General features: G+C 36.6%; 1 protein-coding gene across 1 annotated transcript; it reads right to left on the bottom strand.

The window, feature by feature from the left end:
* Nucleotides 1-298: 298 nt before the first annotated feature.
* RCBTB2 (RCC1 and BTB domain containing protein 2) lies at nucleotides 299-26,927 on the bottom strand. Its single transcript, XM_050908685.1, has 14 exons — nucleotides 26,868-26,927; nucleotides 25,323-25,363; nucleotides 24,329-24,392; nucleotides 22,055-22,213; nucleotides 21,430-21,580; nucleotides 19,164-19,330; nucleotides 18,302-18,460; nucleotides 16,629-16,736; nucleotides 14,471-14,613; nucleotides 12,467-12,657; nucleotides 8,290-8,416; nucleotides 5,105-5,241; nucleotides 4,362-4,492; nucleotides 299-984 (listed from the first exon to the last, which is right to left on the bottom strand). The coding sequence occupies exons 3-14, from the start codon at nucleotides 24,368-24,370 to the stop codon at nucleotides 844-846; spliced, it is 1,656 nt and encodes a 551-aa protein (XP_050764642.1). The 5' UTR covers nucleotides 24,371-24,392; nucleotides 25,323-25,363; nucleotides 26,868-26,927; the 3' UTR covers nucleotides 299-843.
* Nucleotides 26,928-27,262: the final 335 nt, after the last annotated feature.

Here is a 27,262-nt window from a genome sequence, read left to right as displayed (position 1 = left end):
ACTTCCCTTTCCTTGAGATTTTGTTTGGGTTTCTTTTTCTTGGTAACAAGCAGCCAGACGGTTTTCTGAGTACCAAAACACACAGCACAATAATTCACGTCCAGACAAATACCATGAATGCTTCCTGGCCCATTGGGGTGCCAGGGAACGTGCTTGGTGTAATGGAAAGGAAGATTTTTTTTCACTCTGTCTAGAACAATGGACATAAGTGCCAGGAACTCAAAACTGTAATATCCAGCTGAAGCTCTTCAGGGCTTACGTATTTACAGTCCAAATAAACACCAAGTGAGACATATCCTCCTACCAATCAGAAAGCCTCTCATCCTAAAGAATTTATTACTTTATCATATGTTCAGAAAAACAAGTTTGTATCTTCACTGGATGATAAACCAGGTACAAAGAAGCCCGCTACGGCATATTAACTTAGTTTGGTGATAAAAGTGTACTATGAAAGTTTTAGCAGCAAACAGGTCACTGTCCCATAAAATCCAAATGCAGGTTGTTTTAAAAAAAAAAAACCCACAAAAACAAAACCAAAAAAAACCCTCAGACAAGATAATGATAGCTTAGTTTGCTTGACTTTAAGTGGGAAAGGATAGTTACTGCATTAGATTTTTGTTGTTTAATTCTGACTGTTGGCAATGGACTCTCACCATACATCTATGCTGTAGCCATCTTTACAAAACCTATATGTTAGTGGACTTTTACACATTTCCTAAGCTGATGGACACTGAGTCTTTCTTTCCAAACCTTTGCACATTCTGACCGTGGATAAGTTCACCGAAGCAGAAGTATTTTCAGGAGGGAAGAGGACGTGCTCTTCAGCTTGGTGGTAGTCAGACCTCAATTTCGGAATGCTCCCACTCTGCTTGCTTTGCTAATGAAGTTTTTCAGGAGGTCGTGGTCCATTTCTGCAAAGCCTTGAGTTTGTGTAACAACAGTTAAATGGTTTATGCAAAATCTGAAGCAAAATTCTTCCAAGTCCTAGAAACAAATTGAGGTAATTTGTAATATGAATGACTGATAGCAAAATCATTATTTTTCTGTTTCAAATCTGTCATTTAATTAGCAGAGAATATACCAGGTTGTTCACATTACCAGTCCCTTTTCTGATCAGTTTGATTAGATCACAAATGATAGGATGAAATTTGTTTATACAAACTATTCAATAAACCCCCTCCAAGGAAACAGGAGTAGCCACCTAAATCGACTCTAGAACTCCATCACATTTACTGAGCTCATCAGAAAAGTTATTAATAAAGTGAAACCATCAACTTTCCCCACATAAAACTACTAGGGCATTAGTAACTCCTTTCTTTTCCTCCCTGCACTGAATTCAGTAGTGGTCCTGTGAAAAACAGCAGGTATCCTAGTCTTGCTGAAAATAAAAGCAAAATATGATGTAACATTCGATGATGCTGGCTGAACACAAACTGGATGTTAGGATACATGTGTCTTTCGTAGCGAACCTAGGAATTGTGTCCCTCTATCTAGGAACTGGGATTCCTAGATAGCAAAAATGGTTCTGTCTTGTCCTGGTCATCCTGTAACAGGATGGTCAGATATTCAGCACAGGATAGGTACAAGCCATTAAGCCATACAACCATTATTTCACACAGCAAATTTTGCCCACTCAAACTCCTCACAACAGTGGCAATCCTTCTCTCCATGCACTGGGTCAATCCCCTTTAGCTGGTTCCTATGCAACAACTTGCTGTTGAAAATTAATTACCTTCTGCAGCAAACAGAGCTGGAGCCAGCAGCAAGGCAAGTCTAAATTGGCAGTATGATCCACGATCTATAAACTCTTCAAGGGTTACAGCAAAAAGAGTTCTCTTTTAATCCATGCCAGTTTTATTCTATGTTAACTACACAAACATTGCAGCCAGGGATTAACAGTAGAAAGAAATTTAGCAGAATACCTGTGCATTTCCCTTTGAAACCTTTTCCTTAGATTGAATGTTTCAAGTCTATTGCCCCTGTCAGATTAAGTAAAGCTTTAACAGAGGCTAAGCAGCACAAAATATCCTTTAAAAAGAAATAAGGTAGCAACAACACACACAAGTAAATTGTATATCTCATCAAAAAGTACTGGAAAAGCAAGAAAAGGAATGAGAATAGAAGAAGAAATAAAAAAAGGTAGAAGAAATAAAAAATATAGAAGACCAAAGACATGACAGCTTAAGTTTCAGCAGACCTCTGAAATGCTACTGCCAGAACCTGTGTTGCTTTACAGTCAATGTGCAAATTTTTACACTAAATAAAATGAACAGCAGCTGCCTTTTCTGGTACTGATCTATGAAAAGGACCATAGATATCATAGAATCCTGGTCACTAATTTTGCAGTTTCAAGAAATACTGGCTTTTAATTCTGTTATATGGGAGATGATTAATCTAAAATTTGCTACAATGTATATTAGAAATATGCTTTAAAATAACTTACTTATAGCAGCAACTCTTGGTATTTTCTGAGGATAGGACAAAATATTTTCAAGCTTTTTTAATCCTAACAGATGCATACAGTAGCCAAGTCAGTCTTCAGTTAATTTGATATGTTAATGGCAGATGACACAGCACTATAATCTTTCAGTTGCAGCGTTCACATTTAATGACAAAAAATTGAAATAATTCTATCTTTTCGAACTTCCAAAATATTAGGCCTCTTTCATAATCCTTCTTTGGACAGTTTTCTACTGAAGTGCTGATACACTGCACATGGTTCTCAAACCAATTTTTACTATATTAATGTAGTATGCTAAAAGATCCTGGCTTACTTCACAATTCCTTAGACAAAGACTATCCCATGTCTTTGATAAAGAAGTCTTTGCTGCGCTTCTCTGAAGCAGTTCCACTAGATCCCTTTCTGAGCTGTGGATGTAGGGAGGAGGGCAACAATGCACTCCTGAGTTTGGCACATGCTGCTCCCGGGGCAGGTGAACCAGTTCATCATCTGATAATCGTGTTAAAATATTACATGTTTTGAAAGAATATTAGGTATACAGAATAAAACATTGAATCATAGAAGGAAGAGGAGGATGACATATGTTTAGTCATCTAGCCAATCCCTTTTATTGTGTTTCAGCCATTATAAACTCTAGTACTTTGTCCAGGCTAGTTCTACTACTTCACAATACACCTAAATGTATCTTTAACTACTTCACCTGACAGGTCAACTAAAGGTGCTTCTGCTTTGAAGATGTTCAAAACTGTTGAAAAGCTTGTAAGAGGAGAAACTCCAGAGTAAACTTTTAATGCAAACTTCTGCTGCTAGGAGCATCAAATCATTGGGTCCTCCCTTCCTGTCCAGTCCTCCCTCATATGCTTGGGCTTCTACCACCACAACACATTGAAAGTACAGTTCCTCTTTGCCTCAGCTGTTCATGCCTTCCGTTACTGATACCTTGGTTACAACTGCCTTGTAACCGGCAGCTGATAATCTTATTATCTACTAATCTGATGTTATCCCCTCTTTCGATTTACAGTACTCACTGACTTCCAGCCTACATATTTTGGCTCTTCTAATAGGTAATCTTCTGTTAGGCTATATTAATTTTATTCTTCTAAAGCAGAAGAAATCTTGAACAGAAAGATGAGGACTTCTCAACTAAGACACTCAGTTATAACATCGGCTACTAAGTCTAAAATACACACACAGACTTCTTGAATAATAAAACCCACCACATCATTATTTCCACAACCAGCATAGCACTAAGAAGTTGAGAAAAGGAAAACATCTTTGAAAGTATTTGTCTGTTTACAAAAAAAGCACTTGCAGTACTGCTGATAACAGGTTGAGTTCTAGTGAAACATTCCAGAGCCAAGGGCAGACCAGATGACAGGATATGGGGAGAGGAATAACAATAGGTAATTTGTTGTATGTCAGCACGATTCACTGTAAACAACATGGCAAAAGTCGATTTTTTTATATAAGCACAAGTGTAAATAGGGAGGGACTTTACAGGTAAATTCTCCCGCTGCCTGTAAAAGGCGGTATCAGAATGACTGTACCAGACACTGGCAGACAAAATGATCAGGTGGAGAACTCAGGAAGTGAACAGGCAATGCAAAATCCAAAGGTGGAGAAGTAAATGGCAGTGAGAAATTTGCATGCCATACCGTGCCAGATGACAAGGCAGGAAGCAGATTAAGAATCCTGACTCACAGGTGCAAGCCAAAAGGCCAGGAAGAAAACACTACTAGCTGCATTTTTTTATAGCTTGAAAAGGGGAAAACAAACATCTGGGAAGCCAGAAAGGGAAATTGCAGTAATCATGTCTCACCAGTTAAATGCAGTTATGTTTATATTAAACAGTTTCATTTCTCAGAAAACAACTGTTTGCCTGAAGAGAAGTTCCCCTTACCTGAGCTTCATATTTGACAGCAGCGGAAAGAAGAGCAATGGCATTCTCTTCACAAATGCCTTGTTTGATCGTTTGCTGGCAAAGCTTTTTCAATCTATTTTCTCTATACAGAGTTGCCAAATCTAGCAGTCCTGTGAAAATTCATACAGCTTTAACTATCCTGGTGCAAAACATATTAACTTCTTCTCAAATTAACCAATTACCCTATTGTTTTAGGCTGAATTAATCAAAGATTTGTTCTATTTTTTTCCCTAGATGATGTGTGCATTTTTAAAGGTCCTCAAAAGACATATCAAAAAGGGACCCTTTCATTACTATGCAAGTGTTCTGTCTTCTTGTTCACTGTATTGTATCTCATTCTAGGCATCAATTAGTGACTTGCAGCCTCTTAAATTCATGTGACGAACAGCTCCCTTTTCATTCATGATCAAATCGCCACAGCTACTCAAACAGAAAAGTTTTAGGATGGCATTAGTGCCATTTTAAGGGAAAGAAAGTTCTTAATATGAGAAACAATGAGTTCTTTTTGAACCTTTTGCATCTTTGATCTTATTGCGTCCCCACCACTCATTCTCCTTGGGCATGTTTCCTGGTACTTCATCCCTTCTTCCTGACACCTGCCAAACTCAAGATTTAAGTGCTAATAAAACTAAAATTAACAAGCCCTGCTTTCCTCACCCTGTTATGACACACAAACTTTTCAGAAACAGTAACCTAGAGTTATTTCCATTTATGGTAAATACCTATTGCATCTTCAGGAGGGAGCCTAATGTTGTCTGTATACAGGTATTCCAGGAAGGCTCGGTAAACAGGATAAGAAAACTCACTCATTTCTATAATTTCATCATCATTATTCAGTATGGAACGAAAATGTTCACACCTACAAAACATGGAAAAAGATTGTATACTGTAAAGAGTTAAGCTTGAAAGATGAGCTGCAGCAAGAAGTTGGTAAAAAAAAAAAAAAATCAGTCATAACAGACTAAATACACAACCATAAATGCTAGCTACGTGATTTCTTGGTTTGAACACGTTAATTTCTTTAAGCCTTATATATATATAAAATTCAGAATTTTCCTTCTACTTACAATATCTTTAAGAATGGTCCATGTGTTTTTGATGTCATTTTCTTAAATACATTAACTATAAATTTTATTACCTGGCTCGTAATAGATAAAGTTTACAATTAAGTTAGATAATTCTCACATTTCAACCTGCTTTCTCCAACATGATCTAGTGAGGAGGGAATTTATTCATATTTTAGATAACATTTATTCCAATGTCAGAATCCATACACAATTTAGCATTAGATTTAATCATTATACTCAAGGATTTAAATATTTAAAGTGAAGACACTCTCACCCAGGTCTTTCATCACCTTTTTCTTCTAAGTCTGAATACTTTTGTGACAGACAAGATACAAACAAGGAAAAAGCACTGCCTTTGATAGCTGTACCCTGCAACTTACAGTTCACAGTAACTTACAACTCACTGTAACTTACTGCTCCCTAAAAGACATCCTGTAACATTTGAATTGTTTACAAAATTTTTGCTGATGAAAATGAACATCACCACCTCAGGTAACTTTTCCTATAACAGCCATAATTTAATTGGACTCTTTTATACTACACGATTTACTTTCTAAGTCTCTCACATCAGAACTTGCTTTTCTTTTACTAAAACTTTTATGTAAAAGGTAGGTTGGTTTCCTTTTAATGATGCTAGGACAAGTCTACATCGTAAAGACAGCATAACTTAGATACAAGTGAAAAATAAGTATTTATTTTATCACTTAATTTGCCTTTTTCACATTTGATTTTACTGGTTATTTAAAGAATTTTTTTCTTAGTATTTTATTTTTTAAAATAAAATAAATAAATATCAAGTCAAATTCATAAAGAATTAAAAAGTTGTTATCTAGCTTCTGCCACATCTTGTACCACATTCTGGCATTGGAAGAGGCACACCAAACCCCATCGCTTTGTTTCCCGGAGCCTCATGTTAAGTGGTGGTGACCATGCTATCCATCCAGCTGTGGAATAGACCTTGGGAATCGTCTGTTGTCCCAATGGCACCACACAAAAGTAAAATGTCAGAGAGAAGGTGGTGCACATTGCTCCCTTAAAAATAAATAAGTAAATAAATAAAAATCAGTTGGTACTCATCCTTCAGTCTCCGAAGTACCTTGGAGTGACTTATCCTTTGGAGTGCCTCTCTCCCTCTCTCCCTCTCTCTCTCTCTCAGTAGAGACAGACCAGACACCTAATTTTGGCTGGCTAAATGCAGAGCAGACGAATCCCACCCACATACTCACACGTATCTGTTTCTCCAGGCAGTATGTTGCTTGGCCAGCCTCTCACTGCGCTGGGCATTGCCCTGCCATTTCACCACCATTGCAAGCTAATAACCACCAACAATATGATCTAGTTCAACAGAAGTCATAGAACAAGATGGAAAAAATTCTTCATAAGTAGTAAAGAAATGGCTGGATAGTGAAAAGGAACTTTTACCAGCACTGCATTCATGACAACGCTCTGGAACAGGCTGAATGCTGCAAAATACCATGTTAAATAATACATTATCCTCTGATCCAGTTGCATCATGAGACTATAAGGCTTAAAGAAAATATTAATTCTACAGACTATGCCTGATGCTTTATTATTCCTGCATATTATTTTGATAATGCCGTACATTTAAATCCATTTCAGAATTAGATACATTTGCTTCCCAGAATGCCATATAATCTGAGAAAAGTAGAGCAAGAAAAAAGAAATAAGTAAAAGTTACATATAGTCTGATTATCAGGAAAAAGAACCTCAGAAACATTTTGGGGATAGACAAGATTTGAAGTGGTATCTGATGAAGGACACGTGGCATTCCAAACAAAAAGGGTGGACCAGAGACACAAGTGTAATGTACAAGCAATGAAACCAGCAAAGGGAAGAAAATAGTAATACAGGTAACTGGAGTACTAAGAGGAGAGCGGAAAAGACCGAAAAAAGGGTAGGCAAGAATTAACAAGGAGCTTTAATTTTATGCAGTAATATACAAGACATCACTAACAGGACTCTGGAGAAAAAGTAGGAAGACGAAAGTGGTGATAAGGAGGATGAGATAGCCAAGCATTTTGAGAAAGAAAACAGCAAAGAGAAAAAACTCTTGTAACAATGAGGTGGATGGAGCAGAAGCAGTTAGCAAGAGACAAGAGATCTAAAGCAGTGTCTCTAGAATATCCTAGTAGAAACTGCATCAGCAACAACAAACTAATCTCTGCATGTTAATAACAATGTGATTACTCCGTAGATCTACACATGTCAAATCTCACTGTAAAGTGGTATAAACTTGCAAAACGGTGTAAAAACAAAAATGAAGCCAGCTTAAAATTCAAATTCACTGACAAGAAGGTTTAAAACAAGTAGGATAAGAAATCTGACAAAAAAGGAAAAAAAAGATAATCTGAAGAGCATCTACAGAAGTTGCTGAAACAACTGAAGGGTCCTGTGGAAGGAAAGGCAAGAATAAACACAAAACCCTCAAATCATCCCAGTGGAGGAAGCCAAGCATGTAAAGGAGGAAAAACTGATTCAGACTACTGGGAAGGCAGCAGGAAGAAGTGAGCCTTTTCCTCAGCAGAAAAAGGTTATTAGAAATCAGGGTCAAGGCCGTTTAGGTAGCACGAAGGAGGATACACATCAGATGGAGGGAAGTGATGAAAAGGCTGGTAGTAAGCAGCATGTTTGGTTAATTCCAAGCAGCGAGGAAATGAGGAAAAGAGAGTAACAGTGAAGAGTAGCAGGTGAATCCCATGGCTGAGAGAAAAGGGAGTTTGTAAGAATAAGAAGTCAAGAATTTTGAGCAGTAATTACTCAGCACAGTGGACTACACTATACAGTTTAGTTTATATTAAACTATACAGTTTGTGCCTTACCTAATTTTGAGAAGAACTTTATGAACATGAATGTATTTTCCATCCACTAGAAATTTCAGGTCTGCAGTTTCAGGGTTGTCGAATTCCTTCTTTAGTGACTGGGCTACTGTTAGATGGTCATCAGGCTCTAGAATAAAAAGAGGAGTTAATAGTAAGTAATACAAGTATCTCTCATGATAACATCCTGGGTATCTGCCAGCAATTAACACTCTTAATAAATATAACATCTCTTTAAGGCTAGCTAAAAAAACCAGCAGACTATGTGTTCAGTCTGAACACCCAGAAAAGCAAATAAAGGGCAGCTTTCTTCAGTCCTTACTAGTTTCCTACTCCAAACAACTATCCCTATTAAAAAAAAATAAGTCCCACTCCTCTAACTCATCTATATAAGGCCAGAAAAAAAAATTTAACACAGTCTCAGAAGTTTAATGCTGCATCTGATAGTAAATGCTATCAGTCATTACTGGGTAAATTATTCTAAATGAAAAGTGTCAGTTATTATAAGATATCCCAAAGGTCAATAAAAAGTCAGATTTTCTAAAATACTCCCATGGGGAGACATTATCTTACAGCAGAAATAAAGCTATTACATAACCAACATATTGGTTGCAGTGAAACTGCCCAGTACAATATCCCTAAAGGTAAATACCAAGTTACGAGTCTATTTAAAAAGTGTTTTCCCTAGACTTACGGTGTTAGAAGCACTCTGTGTGAATGTCTGCATATTCCTGTTTGTGTCATATGTATGTATATCCCACTGTGCATGTGACACTTGCATTATAAAGCTACCAGACAGCCTTGAAAAGTCATCCATTGTCTGCATACAAATTTTTATCTCCTGAACTGTTTCCAAATCTCCATCATATTTGGTAGCCTCAGAGAACTATCTTCTTTAATACTACTAAAAAATTAAACCCCCCAAACCTTATTCTTAACCCAGAAAACATTTTGTCTTCTTACCATATAAACACACATTATTGGTTTATACAAATTTTGTGGGTCAGTAATAAGCTGTTCTCTACAGAAAATTACATAAATGCTAGGTCCTGTAACCTACCAAGCTAGAAATAAGAATAGTATTCTGCTGGAAATAGAAAGACCTTCACCACAAGCTCTAGAAAAAAACTTAACACACACAGTTTGATACTGTTACACTTTGCTTAGCCCAGTTATTTTTCATTTCATTTAGAAGATGTCACTTATGTTCAGGTATACCAAATTAGGGCAATAATTATCGAAGTGTGTTGGATTACAGGTAAAAGGATTGGGGGCGGGGAGAAATCCAATGTAACGATAATAAAAAATCCTTCTGAAATAACTATACTGTAAAATACTTTCTTAGTTCTTATTTTGTACAATGTGGTTTATTTATTCAGACTTCTGCTGTCCGAATAAGTAATAATTTTAACAACCAATGCAAAGCTGAATCTCTTCTTCAAAGTTAAAACTGGCAATTCAGATGTCCACCAATACACATCTCCAGATGACTTCTACAGCCAGCAGAGTAAACTGAATATAGTGGGGTTCAGTTACGAAATTCTTAGAGGGAAAATAGGTGTTTTTATTTGTTACAGCAGTGAAGGGGGAACCAGATGAAGGAAATTAAGAGGCAGTTCACACTGACAACGCACAAAGCCAAGACAACTCCTTAGCAGTCAGTGCTAAGAATTGTAATAGAAATGTTAGAACTGCCACAAACAGGGAATGAATGGGAACGCCTGGGTGTTGAAGCACCAGAATACAACAGACGGAAAAGGGCTGTAAGCATGACAGATATCCATGGCACCTAGTTCAGCAGATGTTAAGATCCTAGGACGCAGCTGCCTGATGATTCTCCCCACGTGTAGATGAGGAGACAAACAACAGCAAGTCAGATCTGACGACTCACCAAGGTGGGACAGGATGAAGAGACTAGTCACTCTCAGCTCCTAGAGCGTGCAAAAAGGCACATCTGAAACCAGCACAGAGCCACCTAACTAAAAGGAATCCAGGAGACATGATGAGGGCCCGAGAGCCAGCATCCTTTATCCTGTGTCATCACGAGGAACCCTGCTTAGACCACCTGAACACACATTTTAGTGCTGGGATGCTGAACAGACCACTTGGCACATATGGGAATGTGGGTTTGAAAGTGCATCTGAAATTAGTTTTGTTTAAAAATAAAATAACCTTTTTCTCCTGTGAGGTTTCACCTTGCGCTTTGGTACAACGTTGCTACAGTGTTGCAACATTATTACCAAAGGGACTAAGAAGTCAAGGTCAAAAAACAAAAATAAAAGTAGCTGCTACAGTCAAAAATGACTCCCAAGGTGTGAAGCAGTGCAAGGAGGCTGGGTGTATTGTTCACGGTGACAATGAAGGTGGGGATAAAAGATGTGTTGGGAAATAGTTACGGATGTAGTCTTAACCACGCTGTGTTAAAGAGAGTGAATGAGTATTAATGAGGAATATGCTTATTAATAAATGGGTTGCTTGGAAGTCTTCAGCATAAAGGTGATAATTACATGAATGATCATATATAATCCCACTCAGGACTCTTTTAGCTGACCTAAAAGAGCATTTGTAAAAGAAGATAAGAAAAGGTGAATTTGCAGAAAGGAGCACTGAAAAACTGTAACAGACAGTTTCAGTCTCACTCAAGCAGTTGTCTTCTCTGTGAGGAACGAAATAAGGAAAGAGGCAGTTTTTGCTTCTTGCCTTCCTCCACTCTGCTTCGAAAAATTCCTCAATACTCTGCACAAAACTGAGAAGAAAAGGCAAGAGAAAAAGTGGAGGGGAAATTCTGACAGCATGAAGTAATATTTTAACTCGGCAAGAAGAAATGGAAGCTGAAGAGCCCCAGAACTCTGCTAATGTACATAAGAAGATACATATAACTGAATTTATGCTTAAGCTACATATACTAATAATGTCCCATTTCCTTCATAAAATAACCAGTTCTTACGGAAGAAAAATCTGAACATACTACAGATACTTTTATGTAGAACTTACAACTGACAAACACATATTTACATGGAATGAACCACCCCATTGCCTGGGATTTTAGTGCAGTAACACAATTTACATCTAATGAGTACTAGGCAAATATTAGGAATATTAAGAATTTCCACAGTAATTAAGCATATATCTTACAGTTCTGAACAAGCCACCCTAGAAAGCACAACTGCCTCAACCTAGAGAAAATGGAGGTCTTTGGACTGTGCCCTAAAACATGAATTTTGGCAAAGCAGTTTCCTGAGAACAAGATTCTCCATTTAATCCTCTAGTCTCGCCAAGCTGAAATATGAGTACTATTAACAGAATTTCCTTACCTTGGCATCCAGAAGGCACCAAGGGAGCAAAGAGTGTTCTACAATTGTCAGACAAAAGCATATAGCAACACAAAAGCAATTACAAAGGCAGTACAGAAGTGGAATGGAAGCACGATGGAGTCAGTATGGTTCAAATTACAAATTAACAAGTTGCTGCATTCTAGCTTTTAGCTTAAGCTCCCAGATGACACCTACAGACAGCCCCAAGAGTCTCATCTTTGATTAGGTCAGCAAAGCCAGTAACTTTATTAGCAACCAATATGGAATTGAATTTGTAGCTGAAGAATGAGCTCTCTGTTAGACAATGCTATATACTTAACTCTTTCTAGTCAAGGCCAGCAAGACAGACCTTAATGTTAATCAAATATCTGAGATCGAGCAACTTGTCTCTTCAGAAGCCCAGGTCATGATCACTTGTGATGAGACTCTAAGTGCCTGTGGCCAATTCTGAACATGGGAATTTGGCACTCTCAATTCTTAGTAGTCTACTTAAGGGCATCAAAGAAAGCTTCAGGGTTCCTAAAAGCTCTGCATGGCTCCCTCATGTCTCCAAATTCAAACGCAGCTTCTCCACCCGTGGCCATTGTACAAAAACATTCAGTGGTTACACAAAAAAACCCCTCCCCAAACCCAAGGCATTTCACCACAGAAATAAACCACGTCAATAAAACAGACAATCATTTAGCACTGCCGCTTTAGCAATTTTTACAATTCCATATTACCATTTACACATATGTAATATATGATTACGATTATGCTTCCCAGTATAAATTTTTGCAAGAAACTAGGCTTCAAATACAGGCAACTGTTTTATGCACTAATGATTCTATTTAGAAGATGTCAAAACAAAAAAAACTTAAGCTCACCTACTGATAGAAGACGCCACATAACGGCAGGGGTGGCAAAGCAAGCAAACACATCGTCAGTGCAGGCAAAGTGAGTGAGGTGGGGAAGGATCACTGACTGCCCACGGCACTGGCCCCACATGTACACCTGGCCGCTCTGGGTCTTGGCAGCTGACGTGTGAGCAGAGTGGCAGGCTGCAATCTCTATAACTCTGAATTTACAAGCAAACAAAGGAAGAAAGCAAGTCACTCTCATAAGAACAAAATGCAGTGAAGAAGCTCACTACCTCCTGTCTTCCTCTCGTGCAAAACATATTTGTAAGCATGCGTGCACTTCCAATTGCAAGAATGTTTTCCAATCATACATAGCAAAATTAAAAGGGCTATCAATGTTTCTTCAAATAGCATGCACTTAGAAAGTTTCTCACTGAAAAAGCATCTTGGGAGTGAGGAGACACTGTTGCAGCAGAGCAGTATATCTGCTGCAGCATATGCTCTACTGACCCCCTTGGCTCCCTCAAACAAAGCTATGACGACTTTCAAGCCTCTGAATGTCCTCAGTGGTGCTGGGCGGTGAGGTGAGTGGCTGCATTAAGCTGTAGAGAACAGGTACTTGGAGAAGATGAAGAGGGAAATGAGGAGGCTTTTTAAAAAAAAAAAAAAAAAAAAAAAAAGGAACTTGCATTTTGGCTTCTAATTGAAAGTTAATGAAAAACTTTTTCCTGCTTGCTTATTGGTAACAGTTATAAACCAACAATTTAAACATACTTATTTTAATTAAAATACTGAAGTGTCATTACTCATACAATTATTATTACTTACATTTAACGGACTTTCATTTTGAAAATTAAAAATTAGAACCAAACAGCACTAAAAGCTGTTTCTAAGTGTATTTTAGCTATGTTAGGCTATCTCACTAATCCTAAAGTTGATTTAGGATTTCAAAACTCCCACTGTGTACAATATTACACAATCCACTGTTCTGCAGTCTGAACTACTGCTTGTTTACTTGGTTCCCCAGCTGCCTGGGGAAAATAGCTGGGAAACAACTTGTTTAAAACTGTATGTACAAATCTTGCAGGCTTTAGTGAGGTAATATTCTCACTGACACCAGGAATGCATATTCTGGCCAATAAAAGGGAGAGGCAGCATACAACATTAAAACTGGTATTAAAATGTGGTAACATTTTAACTGCAGCCAAAGTGTCCAGAAAAAATCCAGTTAGTTACATTTTAATCAAAAGCACAAACACACATAAAGAAATAGCAACATTCAAAAACAGGCCATGTCTCACCATCAGAGAGGAGTTGCCTCTTTCGCACAATAATGTACACAAACACAAGTTTAAGAGGGACATCTCACTTTTGTCTTATTATTCACAACAGGAGGCCAAAATCAAGACCTCAGTCATAAGGAATAGATTCAAATTCCTGGCCTCATGCATACATGGTTTACATCATCAATAGAAATAACTGCCCCACTACCCATCAAGGACTTACAGGAAAATATTTAACTTGTAAAAATCTAAGCTTAATTTTCAGGCAACAATACCAAGAAAGAACTCCTCCCTTTCTCTCTCTCCTGGGTTATGAGCCGGATTTAATAGCAGAAATAACACAAATTGTAGATGTCCACTCTTCACTTTTTCTGTGTGTACTTCTTGTCAAAAGTAGCATATTAAAATACAATTTATATCCAGAGACAATAAAGCTTTTATCGTTGACTTCAAACAATGAAACTACACCACTGAAGAGAAACTGCAATTAAGGCCTATAAAGTACAGTGTGAGCCAAAGCAGAAAATAGCACATTCAGGCTCAGAATATTCAGTTTCTCTTTCACAAGGATGGTTATGGGGCAGATTCAAGCGCTTTCAGTGAAAATTCTGTTCACATTTAGCAGAAGAACCATTGCAAAAAGTTACAGGCTATTTCTTCCAAAAAACAGATTAAAAATGCCATAATTTTCTGTAGTTCTTCTGAGAGTATGCCAACTAATGTCTGACTGCAAGACTGTAAGTATTACCTGTCCTTATCCACAATAACTGTTGTAGGGTAAGACTGGTTACTTTTATTCCCAGTACCTAACTGGCCATATGAATTGGCTCCCCAGGCATAAATCTGACCTTCATCTGTTAGCACTAATGTATGTGCATAGCCACAGGCAACCTATAAGGAATAATAAAAAGAAAAATCTCATTTTTATGTAACAGTAAGTTAATACAGATAGATACATGTTATGCTATACGTTAATGTTATTGATTCTACACCAGTGTAAAAATTACAAAAATTACAAATATACGTAAGCTTATTAAAAAGAGAAACAAAGTAGATGAGGTGACTTTGAGGAAAAAATGTATCAGTGAGGAACCCTGCCAGATAATCTCAGGAGTGCAGCAAAAGAATAGCTAGAAATTGAGAAAGAAGGAAAGCTATATGACAAATATGAACAGTATGCAGAAAAAATGCAGAAAAAGGCAGATCGTCTGTCTTGCACTGACCTTGCTCTATGGGCAACTGCTCCAACGTGAATAGCTTACCACTGTAAAAACAGGCGAGGTCTCCCTATCTGCTCCTCTCCTCCCTGACTGCCAGCCACACAAAACTGCCCCCTCCGTGTGCCAGCTATAGTGCTCACCGGACCCTCTGCTGAGATAACGTACATCACTGGAAGGAAACTCTCCACAGCTAGGCCTGAGGACCACCAGTGCCCACACAAGGTAAGCTACAGGAGCAGCCAGCCAGGAAAGAGAGGGAAGAGATGAAACTCTCCATCTTGATGCCAGCACACAACTGTGTCAGCTCATACGCTCTTGTGGAAATCCACTCAATCCTGCTGAGCTGCCTCCTCAGGTACCCCACAAAAGGTTGCCTGAATATCCACTTTACAATCTATACATGCAGCACATGCTGCACATAGAGATACACATTCACAAATTTACCAGCAAGTCTTGCTCTGCATGAGTTAATGCAACCTATTATAGCTAGATGGCTATGAATAACCAATTTACATTGTTCAAAACTAGCTCATGTATCTTTACATAATCTGCAAAGCAGATATACCATAAGTACATGTAGTCCACTGACATCCATGAAGCATGTGATGTGCTTTAAATGAAATAAATCCTTAAGTTATTTACTGATTGGAGGTCTACAACTTGGTATTAATTGATATCAAGCAAATGAAGTGGATGGAAATAGGATCTAAGTCAAACTTACTGGAGGACTTACACTCTCTAAACAGGAGAATAAACACAGGAGAAAATAATATTCACTTTATTACATTATTCTCCAACAGCAATTGTTACCAGCAAAGCTACTGTCGACATCCTAGGAACTGAATGTTAAACTACGTAATTAAATGAGTTTATTTTAAAAGATTTATAAAATCCATAACTTCCCTGAGTAAATGTAATAAATAGGATCCAAAGTTAAAAACACTCCTGTAAATTTTCACTAGATTACAAAACCAATGTTTTCTAGCAGAATGTGTCATTTTCCTGACAGTATCCTCTATTTTGGATAAACCAATTAAAAACTTTCAGTGTCAGTTCTGCAGTTACTTTAAATATTTCATATCAGTCAAAAGAATTTACCAGTTTGCTAGTTACACTGATGGTAGCCCAGCTATTTGGTAAAGTGTAATAACCACCCAAGATCAAGACTAACCATGGAATCATACCAACTGTTGACCAAAAGTACTGGGAGACAATTTGTTCAGGCTCCAAACACCAATTAGTAACTGTGGCTGGAGCGCAATTCTAAAAGCGATATTCAGTCTGCCAGAAAGACAAAATGCTGAACTGCAGCATTTTCCCAGAAAAGACGACAGAGGTTAATGAAGAATGGGGTAGCCTATGAAGACTTTCCTATTTACTAAAATAACAGGGAATTTTTTTTTATTAAGCTTCACAGGAAAAAAAAGACCAAACATTTCTAACGGGCTAGTCCTCCTTAAGTAAAACCCTGACCTCACTGAAGTCAATGGCAAAATTCCCACTGAACTCCACAGGGTCACAGTTTCTCCCCCACTGACAGAGGTCCATTTTAAGATACATGTTTTTATTCTGATAAATGGCACTTTAAACAAAGAGATAAAGGACTATCTCCTTTAAATGTAGAATATGCCTTAGCATATTTTCAGTTGTTCATAAAGGGTTTGACATGGAACATCACACACATACCCGCTGTACACGAATGCCTTGCAAAGCTGCTATTCGGCATGGTGTTGGCTGATTGCCGCTGCTGCCCAGTCCAAGCTGGCCATTACCATTGTAACCCCAGACATAGACCTTAAAAACAGAGGCAGGGATTTTAACTGTTTGCTACTATCTACTTCTTTTGAAAGCAATATAACTACTTCAGAGTTACAATAATAATTTTCTTCAATATTTCCTGTCCCCACACCTTAGGATCTGTACTTTATATGTAGATACACACAAACACACACACATTTATACATACCTATATAAACATACATATATACATACATACACACACACACACACACGTATGTTTTTCTGCACTGCAAATTTTGGATGCTGTTTCTGTTTAAAATACCAACCGCATGCTCATCTAAAATTCTAAACTTCCGTATTCATGTTGCTCTTTAAGAGTTAGATTATGTAAGACTACAATATTTTAATATGAAGAGTGGAAAATAAGTTATTCATATGGCTGTTTCCCAGCACAGAGCAAATTCAGCATGAATACTTCCCTTTTTCAAAGAGCTAATTTCTCATTCAAAAATCCTCTAACAGAAAAGAAAACACACTAAAACAAGTATAAACTGGGAGCTACGCACAACAGTTTGAGTAGGCTGTTAACAGCTTTATGCTGAACGTAAGAAAAAGGGAAAATACTGAGCTCTGATAACTTCAGCGACATATGTTCTACTGGAAACAGTCAATAGCTACTTAGGTCTAAACTGAAATGCTTGGAGCGATGGAGCTAGAGAGGATGTAGGCTGCCCAAAATCTTCAGCTCATATGAACTAAAACAACAAGAACACTACAACCTCTTCGTATCTTTGCAATGAGGATAAAAAAGTATGAGAGGGCTTCAAGGGGTACTGCAGTAGAACTAATATATGCAATGTACTTTTATTTTCTCTGTTTTCTCTTGAGCTAAAGTGTGCATATATGAGTACTGAAAATTAAAATAGCATTCACTGATTATTCTCACACTCTTGATACTTAAGATTCTAGTATAGACAAAAATTTATTTTTCTATGAATGCTAAAGACAGCAGTGGGATAACATATTAATCAACAATTTTGCTAGAATATAATACCAGCTCTAAAAATCAGTAAATCAGTGATACAAACTTAGTTATTTTTACATATGCGAAAATGAAGCTAGCATGAAATGCTAAGTATACATATATAGATTCGATGATTTAATCTCAAAATTTATAAAAATCTCCTGACCTTCACAATGCTATTTTTACTTCAGAAGTGTATTTTCAAGTAAATTTGAAATATGATACTTGAATTCCTTCAACTCAAAGCCAACTTCAATAGTTGATACAAAGTAACAGCTGCTAAATTTTATGAGCAATCTCATAAACCAAAAAGCTATAAACCAAACGTTAGTGAACAATTTTCCCTGTTTCACTCTACCTCCTTTCTAAAGAAGAAACCATAATCAGCATGTGCTTAAGCACGTCAGAATGTGCAGGACAACTTATGACAAAGGTTTTTACAAGTAGTATAAGCAGGTAGATTTGAGGGAGTCTGGAAAGGTATACTACTTCTTTTCTGAGTAGTAGCTCATTACTGACAGGTTTGAAATGATCTACATCCCCTGATATTACATAAAATAAAATTCACTCAGAAAATTCACTTAAAATTTCTTACCTCTCCATTTTCTACCACAGCCATAGAGCACATCTGTCCACAAGCTATATTAACTACTATTTTATTTTGTAGGCAGCTGGTAACTCTTCGAGGAATTGGTTGATTAGCTGTTGAACCAGATCCAACCTGGCCTGAGTTATTATAACCCCATGTGTATACCTGTTGTAAGAGAATTGCATAAAAGAAGGCTATATAACACACAGTTCAAAGTACAGAAGAGAGAAAAAAGTTATATGCATAAAAAATTACATTTTGAGTTCAAGTGGATGTATTCCTTTAAAGATTTAGGAAGATACATAGGTTTACAATTTAATTGTTTCTATCAAAAATACGCCACTCATAGTATTTATATATTCCATTCTTTTATGTTCCTCCAATCAAAGGTAAGAGGCAACATGACAGCTGCATTAATGCTGGAAGAACCCATTCTAGTTTTCCAGAACCCAAAGTAGAATGACTAACTAACTGGACACAAATGGCACCTCAAAGTAAATGACAGAAGACTTTTTACTTTGGTAGGCAGAACTCCTTACATGAATATGATTTATATTAATGTCAGCTTTAACGCCATTAAGCGTTTACAGTAGCGTATAGCATAGGAAGGAACTGGCTGCGCTCAACAAAGAAATGATAATTATTTGTTATTACAAGAAGATGTGGCACAAAAATCAATGTTCTGCATGCACTTCAAAGCAGCTAGATCCTAACAGGTCTTCCATTTTTATCAAACATTTGTGTTGCATGAGCACTGTGAGGATAGCAAGAAGCAAGGTCTAACGCTTTAGGTGCAGAATGTTTTCCTGTTTCTCACATATGTGAATTTCATTAAGAGAAAAGAGAGATTTATTCCAGCTATTCTCACCTCTCCATCAGATGTTAACACCATAGAATGATGAGAGCCACAGGCAACTTCAATGACTTTCTTGTTCACCAAGTTAGTAGAGACTTGACAGGGAACGAAACCATGATTTGTTGTACCATTGCCCAACTGACTATAAGCATTATGACCCCATGTATACACTTCTCCTTCTATAATAAAAATGTAAAAAGCTGGTTTAAAATCTCTATTTTTCCAATGAGTACACAACATAAAATTACAAACGGAAAAGTCAAATTCAATAACAATATACCTATTTAAGTGTGTGTATATATACATATATGTGCCCTTTGGGGCTCTTAAGCCCATGGACATACCAATGCTACCTTCACAGAGTGTTGACCACAAATCCAAAAGGATAGTATCACCATAATCTTAGTAAAGGAAATCATATAGCTAAAAGAAAGGAGATAGTGCAATACAGAAGAGAAAAGGATGAAATGACAGGAGTCCCCATTTCAATTTCTTTGTTACTGACAATCAATCAAAATTTCTTGTCTATGCCCTGGCACTGTTTCCCACTTTGGAAAATTCAAATACGAAGCTTTCATTCCTTTACAATATACATGAAGATGCTTGTAAGAAAAACTTATTATTACTTATTAATAAACGTACTATTGTTTACTTATTATTTAAACATACTATTCATGTCCTGTATTTTGAGAAACGTGCTAGTAAAATTAAGAATGCAAGAAATGTCTGACTGCATTAGATTGATGGTCCACCTAGTGCAAAATTCTGTCTCCAGCTGGCAACAGAAAAAAGCTGCCGTTTAAGGGAAACATAGGCCTGGTCACTTTTTGCAGTTCCCAAGCATTTACAATCACCAGAGTACAGATATTACCAGGTACTTCTGATTCTCTTTAATGTACATATATTGGCCTGTTATCCATGAAGCTAACACCTTTTTGTACTCATTTTCTTTCACCTGTTTTAAATCAAGTGTCCTCTAGTTCACAGTAGTGCAGGACTTGATGAATAGCTGTCCTACATTCATCTTGTCTATCATCATCATTTTCTAAACCTAAATTATGCCGTTATTGCAGGAGAGCTAGGTTTGACATACAACTCCATCAGATTTCTAAAGAGATCACGAAACTCCTGATCCCTAAGAAGGGTTCCCTCAGAACCAAAGGCAAAATGTGCTACATTAAACCAATATTTCTCTACAATAACAGGTTAAATCTAATGACTTTATCCTGTCAAAAGCAAACAACCTTCTCTTGGTTTCACCAACATGAGAATACGAATTTCAGTAAACAGGTGAAACAGCCACAAAGAAACATACAACATAATCTGGAAATTGTAGTAATTAACACAAGAATTGTGAAATATGTAATTGCTGTCTGAAAGGTGGGTTAAAAGAGGCTGTGCTGAATGGAAGTTATTCACGCGAATGGAGTTATGACTAAAAATCATCAAGGATCAGTTCTGGACCTGTTCTTTTGCAATACTTCAGTTCATCATCTGGGTAAGGAGCATGAGCATGTCAGTGAGATCTGCCAGCAACAAAGCTCAGAAGAATACACATACATATATAAAAAGCATCCAGAATGGTCTACCCTGAAGACTGGAGAAAATGGTGGAATACAAAGAACAGTCACACATTCACAACACAATTCCCCTTACCTACCTTTAGCCATCTAACCTAGACTACTCAAAAAGACTTCTCATTAACGGAGAAAGAGAGACAAACGTTAACATCATCAGTCAGGCTCTAACAGAACCTCACTGGGAACACAATATTAGTCATTTGTCTTCGAGAATAATGTACTTGATTACGAACAGAAGGGCCACTAGCATGATGTGGATAATAGTGTCAATGAGACAACAGAAAACAAAAGGCTGAGAGGCAATATAACTGGTCTTAAAGCACATCTGAAACTAGGTACAGGAGGGAAAAGATGTATTTTAGACAAAGGACAATGTTGGCACAAGAACATATGGGCATAATGTAGCCACTAATGCATTTCAAAAGCAATCGGAAGTTCCAAACTTAACTGCAAAGTAAAAAAAACTTCCAAAAGTAGTAACAAGATCAAAGCAGAGCTTGGAAAAACTTTTGAAAAGAACTAGCTATGAACAGAGCTAGCTGACATGTCGTATTCACCAATGAAAATATGTTGGACTTCATATAGCCCAGAATGTCTATCCCAATTCTCTCTCTTATGTTACCAGCACAGACCTTTCACACCTGCTGGACTAATTAAAGTGGACTATCTGAAAAAGCAATATTCATATTATACTTTACCTTCTGTAGCAAGAACAACATGAGGGCCACTTCCATAACTCAGACAGGCTATCTTTTTGCCACATAGAGAATCTAACCTCCTTGGTTCAATAGTGCTCTGCATGTCACCTGTTCCCAAACACCCACTGCAGTTCATGCCAAGCACAAAAACCTGTCATAAAAGAATCACAGAATCATAATTTAGGTTGGATGGAGGATGTCCTCCAAAGGTCAACTAGTCCAACCCCCTGCTCAGCAAAGGTCTAAACAGATCAGTTGACTCAAGGCCATGTCCAGTTGAGTCCTGAACACCTCCAAGGAAAATATCTCACAACCCCTCCAGGATTTAACCACTCTCATGGTAAATTTTTTTTCCTAATACTGAATCAGAATTTTCCATCTGCTATCTTGTGTCCATTGTTTCTCATCCTGTCACTATGCACCTTCAAGAAATGTCTAACTCTACCTTCTGATTGTGGTAGGAAGCCATTAATTTGAATTGAAAATGTTTTAGTAGCAATCAAAATGATCAGGCATTTTGGCATGCAACTTCTTCTAGGTATACTATCATAGTATTGGCTTTCAGAATAACTTGATACATAAATGACTAAATATGTCATGTTCATACATACTCTTGGACAATTACCTCATCATTTTCAGTTGCATACAACACTTCATTACCAGCACTGCCAAATACACAGGCTTGACGAATTAACTTGAGCTCTTCTTGGGAACAGAGAGAAAAAATTGGCCATTTCCCAACATCCAGCATCTTCAGGGCTGACAATAACGTTGCCTCCAAGACCTGACATTATAAAAAATGATATCAAACACCTAGACAAAGAGAAATGTATACCTTTGGACAGTAAAGAGGAAAAATTTAAAGAAACACCACCATCTCCTTTTTCAACCACAAACCAGTATTTTAATTCTAGAACGATACTTGGAGGGAAGCCATTAAAATAAACAAATAAAATATATTGTGATCCAGAAAGAAAGGATCTATATGCATGGAGAAAAGTACTATATAAGAAGTTAAATGGTGAGGTTGTATTTTCACTATATTCATACAACATAACTGCTAGCTTATAGAATTCAATGTACAGGATTCTAATATAAGTGTAAAGTACACATTCAAAACTTGAGAATCATTTGTGTCTTTTCCTCTGGTGCTAAAATTACTGTTAAAAGAAGAAACTATAAAAAATCGCCCAAGAATATACTTATCTTTGAAAAATATACACATACGTTTTCACGCACTGAAAATGGAAACTTGAGAAAACTTGAGAAACTTTTTCCTTTCTCCTTTACTTCTGAAATTTACTTCTGTGTTTCAACAATTATTGAATCTTTGGGAACTTCCCTAAGAATATTTGCATTTTATGTAAGTAGACATATAATAAAAGAAAAAAGATAATTGAACATTTTCCAGCTTATCCAAGGACAAATGACAAGTTTATAGTTAAAGGAAAAGAATAACAGGTCTCTCCAGACATTAAAACTAGTCAAGCTAATAATGTCTGAATCTCACACAACATGTCTACTGCTTTAGTATAGCATAAATCAGAAAAATGTTGCAGTATCAAAATTTAATAGCAAATTTTGCATGGAGCATGCATCAAATTTTCTTTACTGCAATTAGAACACGCTCTGGACATGAAAGAAAAGCAGCATTACTTGCCAGATCAGAAGGTAAGTAAGAATAGATTTTGCCTATCACAGGCATTATGTAGTTCACCACTTAACAGTGAGGATTGCATCATTAGTTTATTTCTAGCAAGTAGCAGACTTATAAAATGATCTGTTACAGAACATCATTTTTTCTAACTTTGACTGAAACAAAGATGTGAATAAATTCTAGTTTGGAGTCTGAAGCATGTTATGTCAGTCGTGAGGATATTGCTTTTTTGATTAGTATCAGTTACTATGAAAAAATGTACACAGAAACATAGATAACATTTGAAACTACAGAAATAAACTCTAAATTAATCCTGAATTAAAATCTTTAAACAAATAGCAGTTAATCACACATTTCTTTAAAATATACTTCTCAGGAAGGGAAAGGAGGGTTGGCAAAAAAGAAATAACAACAAACTTTATCAGACTAAAAAATATCCATCATCTAAATCCTGTCTCTGGAATTATTAGTTACATTCAACTCAGTAAGAGATATTCTCTCACCTTTCAAGATTTTCTCCCCTCCCACACTTCTCCATTATATTTTGTCCCAAAAATAGGAAAAGCAGCTTGAACTATCAGCATGCCAATATTTGTGTCCCGTAAATGATCAGCTCCCTCATTATATTGCACAAAGTCATGAAAGACAGAGTTAGACCAGAATTTGAGACTTCATATGGTCCAGCTACCTATCCCAAAGGTGTATCAGTTATGCCTCAAGAATTCCTAAAACTTCCACACTTCATTTGACCTCAGCAATAAGTTTGAAAGCTGATTATTCAGTTTTATTTGTCATACAGATCACCTTAAAAGGCATCATCATTAAGCTCAAAATCTGAATGATGTTTCATTAAGTTTTACATGCAGACTGTTCAAAGAAAATAAAAGAGAAAAACGGGAAGAAGTTTTTGCCTCAAATTAGGCTACAAAAGTTAATTCTAACAAGTTTATGTTGTTGAAACAGGCTGGAACACCTAACTTTAGAACCTAATACTAAATTAAACCAGCCTTGTAAGCCAAAGGAGCAATTCAACCTAATTAAAATGAATATATTGTTCTTCTGATATTTTGTGGATCACATAAGCAACATTTCTTTTGCTAGTATCATTTTTCTACCTATAGCTTTGGTTTTCTGTTTATCTTGAAAACTACTAGCATGTACTAAGCTACTGCTAAATGGAACCAAGCTTCTTCCTTTTGACTAGAGCAGTATGGAATTCTCAATACAAATTCACACTCTGACCTTGACACTGACTCCTTGAGAAGGAGGAGATTCATCCTCCATATGGATTTGTGCTTGTGTCCCCCTGCAGAGAGAGAACTGTGGTTAAAATCACCATATCATACTGCTGCAACAATACTTTATGGAACTATACACACTTAATATTAAGCCAGAACTATTTGCTTCTGTGGGGTGAGAAAATAAGAAACACAAAGCTCAGTCAATTTTGGTTTGTCAGTTAGACAGACTCTGCTCTTCTGTATTCTTACCTAAAATAATAATTCTTGGACAAAAGATTTTTTTTAAAACAAGTAGTAAAATTAATCAGCCTGTGATTCGAAAGGAAGAAGCTTTATTGAACACAATACTCCAACGTCTTTTTATTGCAGTAAAAATAAATTTAGAACCTTGCTGACATAATTTTCAAGGCATTTCTTTCAGCAAAGAAAAAGCACACTGATTGGAGCTTTCCATTTCTGGCCTTCAAATGCTCTTATTCCAGTTCCATTCTGAAAACCAACATTAGAAAAACATCTGTGTCTTTCCAGGTTTACTGAGAATTGTTAAAATATTCACTCTGCTTCAGAAAATATTGCCAACCCTGTAAATTACTTATATAATTTCTATGACGTTTATTATCAATAGAAACAGATTTTCAGATCAGATGCTTCTTCATAAATAAATATGCACAACTCTACTATCCTTAAATTATTTTCTAACACAAAGTCATGCAACTCCATTTTCAGTAAAACTGCAAAAATGAGTAAGCAGCTCTGAAGCTGTGCAAGCTTCTTTTACTCAACAAGTGAGAAAGTTGTACACATCATTTTCTTTGAGGTACACTGGTTCAGCCAATGTTAAAAATCTGTTCACTTTTCACTTAAAACTAATTGTCTGTAAAATTCTGACTATAGGCAGAATAACATCCAAAAAATCATTTTACTTAGTTACTTTTCAGAGGAATACCACACTAAAAGAAGTATCAAATGTAGCTTTATAAAGCTACCTAACTTACTGCTAAACGTGCCTCTTATGTAAGACTTCACGCCATAAGACCTAGGCCAAGGACACAGAATACATGAAATTCATATGATTTAAATATTATAAATGTTAATGATTTAACAAATATAATCTAATTTACTGAATAAACAAAAACTATTTTTATTTACTTAAAACGAATAAAAAACCGAACAAAAAAATGAACTGCTGCAGCTCAACTATACTGAGTATGCTCACTGTAAGCTTATGCTTTAACAAAACGCACAAATCTATATACACACAGTGTATTTTATACACTTAGTTGAGCCATTACATGACAAATTCAGCTCATGTGTGAAAGTCTAGCTACTCTCTCGTCCACGTTGACTTTGAGCTTAATGCTAAAACACACAACCAAACGGAAATAACTTGAAGCTAAGTTATTTTCCCTTTCAACTAGGAAAGACTAAAGGGCTGATTCAGTTGCTCACACATTAGCACCTACTGCTATTTGAGATGACCTTGGGGATCCCCGACACCAAACATTGCTGGCAGATATAATACAGGACCTATAGCGTATCCATGCCATGCTGGAGCAGCAGCTAAGAACTAAATGGCACTAGACAGTTATGCATGTGCAACTGAACAGAGCCCTGAATAAGCACATATAGCCATTTACCGTGCTTTACAACTTAATGGATACAGGGTAACTTGTTAGGCTCTTGCTGTTAAGTGATTTGTTATTTTCTTATTTTCTTCAACATACTTGTTCAAACAACAAGAATGCAACCAGTTGATTTTGTGTACGTTATCTCTATTTAAACTAGAAACAACTGACCAAATTAAGGCCTTTGGCATGACCACAGCCTGAGCAGGACTGTATTACTGAACTGCAGTTCTGAAACATTTAATTTCAAGTATGTGCGTAGTCCTACTGTGACACTGATTATCAAGGCTATCCAATATTTTGCAGCATCAATTTCCAGCACTCTCTAGCAATGCTGATATATGTTACCACTTATTGGCCATCCTTAGCCTACACTCAGCCTACAGGACTGACATGTCTCCCAAGAGAATAACTATTAACTATGAATTTTCTGATTTAAATAAATGTAGAATTCTGTATTTCCTTTCTCAAGCCATTTGATACATAACTGGTACCCATGATTCTTCAAGTTCTAATATTTCAATTCAATTGCTTCTGTTTAGACAAAAGCATAGTTTGACTTTAAACACAGTTTATTTGTTAGCATAAAGAAAGATACGTTAGGATCTAACCATCTTGGTTACCTAACGAAAGGTTCTCCAGCCCACTACTTTTCAGTCCCACAAACATGCTGACAGTTTTGCCCTAACTTTTCAAGAACAAAGATCACTTACATGCCCTCACAATTCAAAAGTTATAACATGTTTTATCGTATATATAACTAAGAGAAAATTATCCTGCAACTCCATTCTTCAAGCTGTTCTGCAAACATAGACACCTTATTTCTGAGCAGCCCTATAGGAGTACATGGGATGGCTCAGATTACACCAGTTTATTCTTTTATTCAAATTCATGTATTCTAATAAAAGTACATACTGATTGCCACATGTCTGCATCTGCAAAGGTGTTCTTTCTAAAAACCTGTAATTGGTTTAAGAGTACATATTCACCCTGGCATCCTGAAAATAGACAGACAAAAAAAAATTATTAAGCCTGTCTAAGAATCATTCTTATCTCTATACCTTTAAAATACTAGTGATGATTCATATTTGCCTACTCGTAGGAATTTTCCCTCCAGAAAAATAACTATTGTATATAAAGAGCGAAGCAAAGAAAAACCAGTATTTTCATCAAAAATTAAAAGATAAAAACCTGTATATTTGAGTACTTCAGGTACAGAAGAAAAACATACCTTAGCTATTTCAGACAAGTTATTGGGGTTGTTCATCTACTAAATCTTATGTGCATAATTGCTAAGAAACCTTACTTTA

This window comes from Gymnogyps californianus, chromosome 1 (genome assembly GCF_018139145.2).
Source record: "Gymnogyps californianus isolate 813 chromosome 1, ASM1813914v2, whole genome shotgun sequence".
Classification (NCBI taxonomy): Eukaryota; Metazoa; Chordata; class Aves; order Accipitriformes; family Cathartidae; genus Gymnogyps; species Gymnogyps californianus.
Note: the sequence above shows the minus strand (reverse complement) of the source record. Positions and strands in the feature narration are given on the sequence as shown.